Source organism: Rhincodon typus, chromosome 3 (genome assembly GCF_021869965.1).
Source record: "Rhincodon typus isolate 14 chromosome 3, sRhiTyp1.1, whole genome shotgun sequence".
Taxonomy (NCBI): domain Eukaryota; kingdom Metazoa; phylum Chordata; class Chondrichthyes; order Orectolobiformes; family Rhincodontidae; genus Rhincodon; species Rhincodon typus.
Window position 1 is genome coordinate 60,378,426 of NC_063334.1, and position 5,072 is coordinate 60,383,497.

General features: G+C 41.5%; 2 protein-coding genes across 2 annotated transcripts in view; both read left to right on the plus strand.

Annotated features, from left to right (window-relative positions):
- Positions 1 to 3,313, plus strand: part of LOC109922729 — a 254,305-nt gene extending 250,992 nt beyond the window's left edge. Inside the window, exons 9-10 of the mRNA XM_048593484.1 lie at positions 3,019 to 3,135; positions 3,286 to 3,313. Coding sequence (XP_048449441.1) covers positions 3,019 to 3,135; positions 3,286 to 3,313 — 145 coding nt within the window. The remainder of the gene's footprint in view (positions 1 to 3,018; positions 3,136 to 3,285) is intronic.
- Positions 3,314 to 3,411: 98 nt separating this feature from the next.
- Positions 3,412 to 5,072, plus strand: part of LOC109936174 (protein prune homolog 2-like) — a 103,217-nt gene continuing 101,556 nt past the window's right edge. The window contains exon 1 of the mRNA XM_048593494.1: positions 3,412 to 3,418. Coding sequence (XP_048449451.1) covers positions 3,412 to 3,418 — 7 coding nt within the window. The remainder of the gene's footprint in view (positions 3,419 to 5,072) is intronic.

A 5,072-nucleotide genomic window follows, 5' to 3' on the forward strand; every position in this document is an offset into this window, starting at 1 on the left:
GTGTGTGTGTGTGTGTGTACATGCGGGCGCAGGGTTGGAAGAAGAGTGGAACGTTTGACCAGCATGAAAAATGCACGCAGGCATGTACAAAGATGAATGCTGTTAGACTTCCTGTTCTCTCAATGCCAAATATAGAGTTTAATACTGGAAGTACTACCTTTACCCTTGCTGCATCTTTTAAATAACAAGTACATGATTGTAGAAGCTTACTAATGTCAAAAATGTCCGGTCTCTTATTAGAGACTGAAATAGAAAGGCTAAGTTGTATAGTGTTACAACAGTTTTATAATCAGTACAATGTTAAAACAAGTTCACATATTTTTAGTAAAAATAGTATCAGAAAGCAGGAAATGAACATTAAGTTGCAGCAATTGCAAGCTGGTCAGGAAGTTGCATAAAATTAACGGGTATAGTTTCTTTATGTGGCCAATATTCTTTGAGTAGTCTCCAGCTAAATAACCTGTCTCCTATTGATGTCTTCAGTAGAATGTAAGTATATATTGTTATGAATAGATTATCCAAGTGAATTCTGCATTTTGAGTGCTGCAATATAGGTTAAGCTAAAGCAAACTCATTAAACACATTTGCTACTGTACAGATTGTGTACCTGTATTCAGTTCTATTGTAGATTAATGGTGGGGAGCTAGTCAAGAAACTCTCCTACTCTTATCATGTACCATTAGGCATATTGAAAAGATTTGCAGGTTGACAATCCGCCTGATTTGCCTAATTCTCAAATGCATTTTTCATGGCCTTAGTTCTGAAATGGAACTTGTGCCAAAAGTTAGGGAGACTACCTCTACATCGGAGGACCTGTCTTTTCAATCTGCCCTTAGTTATACAAAACTGTGTTTTGACATGATTCAGTTTTCGACATGAAAACTTGAAGGAAGATGCTATCACAGTGAAATCAATCATCTGAGAGCTCCTTTGTACAGGAATTTCTTTTATTGATGGACAACATAAATATTTTTAAACAATCAACTTTGCAAATATTCAAGAATAAAAAATAAATTAAGTACGTAGTATGAACATTGATAAGTGTGTTTTTCACCTGCATGTAGTTCTAACACTTGATATGCAATACGCAACAGGATGTTAGGAATGACAAGTTGTTTCAATTAATCTTGATGTTTATTCATGTCTGTTTTGTTTTATTTTGTTTTACATTCAAAGGACTTGTTATTGTGAAATGAAATATAAATTATCTTAAATAACAATGGTATTATTCAGTGATAACACAGTGTAGAACTGGAGGAACACAGCAGGCCAGGCAGCATCAGAGGAGCAGGAAAGTTGACGCTTTGGGCCGGGATCCTTCTTCAGAAATGGGGAAGGGGGAAGGGAACTCAGAAATAAAGAGAGAGAGGAGGCTTGGGGCTGGTGAAGGTAGTTGGGATGGTGATAGGTGAGTGCAGGTAGGCAGTGGTGGGGATTGGTCAGTGAGGTGGGAGTGGCAGATAGGTGAGATGAAAGATGGACAGGTTGTGTCAGGTCAAGGAGGCGGGAATGAGATGGAGGGTTGAGGCCGAGGTGGGGGGAGATTTTGAATCTGGTAAAATCCATGTTTAGGCCATTGGGCTGTAGGATCCCGAGACGGTATGAGGTGCTACTCCTCCAGCTTGTGGGTGGTGTCATTGTGAGGAGGCCTTGGGTAGACATGTCACCCAGGGAGTGGGAGGGGGTGTTAAAATGGGTTTGCAACCGGAAGGTATTGTCGTTTGTCGCAAACAGAGCACAGATGCTCTACAAAACGGTCTTTGAGCCTCCGCTTGGTCTCACCAATATAGAGGAGGCCACATCAGGAACAGTGGATGTAGTCGACCACGTCAACGGATGTGCAGTTGAACATCTGTCTGATGTGGAAGGTTTGTTTTGTGTTTCTGCATTAACTCTTTAAACTCCCCCTCCGCCTCCCTGGGTGACATGTCCATCCTGGTCCTCCTCCAGTGTCACAATGACGCCACCCGGAAACTGGAGGAGCAGCACCTCATATTCTGCCTCGGGAGCCTACAGCCCGATGGCCTAAATGTGGATTTTACCAGTTTCAAAATCTCCCCAACCCCGGCCTCATCCCATGACCAACCCTCCGTCTCAACCCCACATCCTTGATCTGAGACAACCTGTCCATCTTCTCTCCCACCTGTTTGCTCCTCCCACCTCACTGACCAATCCCACCACACCCTACCTGCACTCACCTATCACAATCCCACCTACCTTCCCCAGCCACCCCTCCTCTCTATTTATTTCCCAGCTCCCTTCACTCTCCCCCATTTCTGAAGAAGAGCCCTGACCTGAAATGTCAACTTCCCTGCTCCTCTGATGCTGCCTGGCCTGCTGTGATCCTCCAGCTCCACACTGTGTTATCTCTGACTCCAGCATCTGCAGTTGTTACTATCTCATACTATAATTCAATGATGTGCTATCCATAATTTTTAAAATGTGCAGTGTATGAATGAGTGTAGACATGATTTATAGAAGTAATTTTACAAATATTTTCTATTAATTCTAATCTGAGCAAGAAATTCTCAAACAATTTTAGATAAAACACATTTTTAAATGTTTTAATATCATTTGATACCCTCCTTTTAAAAAATACTACTTGGATCAAGCTTCTAATTAGCAGTCTCATTACCAATTTGTTTGGTACTGTGTCAACTTTTATGTTACAACACTGTTAGGAAGCAACTTCTGTTCTTTTCCAATATGTAATGTGCTTATATACATGTAAGTTATATTATAGCGATGTATCAAGACAGCATAAAGAAATTATTCAGTGTGATATACTTCCCCAGATACATAAAACAGTATGAAAGATTTTCCCATGATTGAAGATACCTTAATTACATTTTCTTTAGGCCCACTATATCAAGTTATCAATTGGACCAATAATTAAACTTCTTGCTTTCACTTTCGTCCTTTTCCCTTGAAAAGTTAATTTACAGGCAACACTCTACACTTTAATGAACTTCTTTCTAAATTACTGTTTTTCTTTCCCCTGTTACTTTGTTTTTACAGTTCCTTAAACTCCGTACAGGAGTTTGCACCTCAAAACTGCAAGGCAATGGCGCAAGATTCTCTCCAGGAACCCCTTACGGAAGTAAATGGAACCGCGCTGTATGAAGAGTATACGAGGTCAGTTTTAGTATTTCACAATCTTTCATTTATACTTCTGTCAAAATAGTTTATTCTGAATTGCCATAGTAATTGTGCTAATGTTGTGAAGGATGGCACACGTGCACTAATCTTGAGTATTTCAGGTTTATTTTTAATTCTTGTATTCAGTGCTTCAAAACCACTGAATATACTTTGAATGCAGCTCTGGTGATTGTAGCAAAAAGGTGACTGGAAAATTTGATGTCAGTGGACTTGAGCAGAGGTATTTGTATTTTATAATTTCTTTATGGCACCATGAATGGTAATGTAAGCTGCGTCAGCAGTTTAAACTCAGAAATTCAAAGGTTACACAATGGCACCTCCAAGAATGTATTCCAAAAATGGAAGATGAAGCTCATTCCAATTTGGGGGTTCACATCTTTTCCACAAAACCAACAAACTTCAGGTATACAAAAGAAAAAGAAGACGATGACTATATATTCAAGGGCAGACATCTGGGTTGATAGAAATTGCATGACCTTCACAAAATGAAGAAAGTTTTGAAGGTCAGTTGCTACAGCCCTAAAGGCATGCCAGGGGGTCTTACGCACGCAAACTTATGTACAGGGTCAAAATGACATACTTATTGTTAGAGACTGAGTGCCAGACCAGACTGTGATTCTCAAGTTCTACAGTTACACCTTTCTGTGAGATGCTAGTTCCAACTATAGATAACACAGTGTGGAGCTGGAGGAGCACAGCGGGCCATGCAGCATCAGAGGAGCAGGAAAGTTGACATTTCGGGTCGGGACCCTTCTTCAGAAATGGGGAGGGCAAAGGGAACTCAAATAGAGAGAGGTGGTGGGGCTGGGGAAGGTAGATGGGATGGTGATAGGTGAATGCAGGTCGGCAGTGGTGGGGATTGGTCAGTGAGGTGGGAGGGGCAGATTGGTCTTGGAGAAGATGGACAGGTTGTGTCAGGTCAAGGAGGTGGGGAATGAGAGGGAGGGTTGGTCATGGGATGAAGCCGGGGGTGGGGAGATGTTGAAACTGGTAAAGTCTACATTTAGGCCATTGGTCTGTAGGCTTCCAAGGCCAAATGTGGACTAGTTCAAACTATGTTGGGGACCGTCCAATGACAGTGGTCCGAAGGTAACTGTTGCCATGAATTTCTTTGCACGTGGACCCCTTCAGGCTGTTGATGTAGTGATCTAAGTGAAGTAAAACTGTCAGCTACCACTGCAATGCTCAGGCAGGCTGGGTCATGTGGATGGCAACAGTCACATGGAAGGACAGATTGTGGCTGATGGTGTGCTTCCCAAGGCCTTGGGGTATGATTGACCTCATACATGTTACCATCAAAGGCTTCAGCATGTAAGAACCATGTCTTTTTATTTGTGTCTTTAAAAATAGTGGATTGCAAGGAGACAGAATGTCTTCAAATAACAGATTTACCAAGATGGTTACATAATTTCACAGCAAGAAATTCACTGCCTGGTGTGAAATCTCTTTTGTGAGCTGGGGAGTTGTTTACAAGCGAAGCTAATTGGTTCACAGCTAACTGAGCAGGTTGAAACTGAAAACAAGTGACAGAGACACAAACACAGAAAGGAGGAGGGGTGGCGGGAGAGATAGAGAGAGAGAGAGAGAGAGAGAGACTCAGAATGACGTGCAATAGTGCTATTCTCCTCAGCAGAATTTGCCTGTTTTCTGCAGTAAAAAAAGATTTCTGCAGCAGTAGCAGTGAACTGTGACATTTGAATCGATAAATTAGAGACATTTTCCAAGTGATTCAGCCTCTCTGTACTTCTTACAAGCCACTAGAAGTTTCCAGAGAAAGACAACTGAACACCAAGGTTAGCCAGAGTCTCAAAGAATCATCTCAACATCGGAATTGGGAAGCAAAGACCTCTGAACTGACTTTTTTTCTACCTCTGCTAATAATTTATTTTTCTTACTTGCTTGTCTCTGTGTAT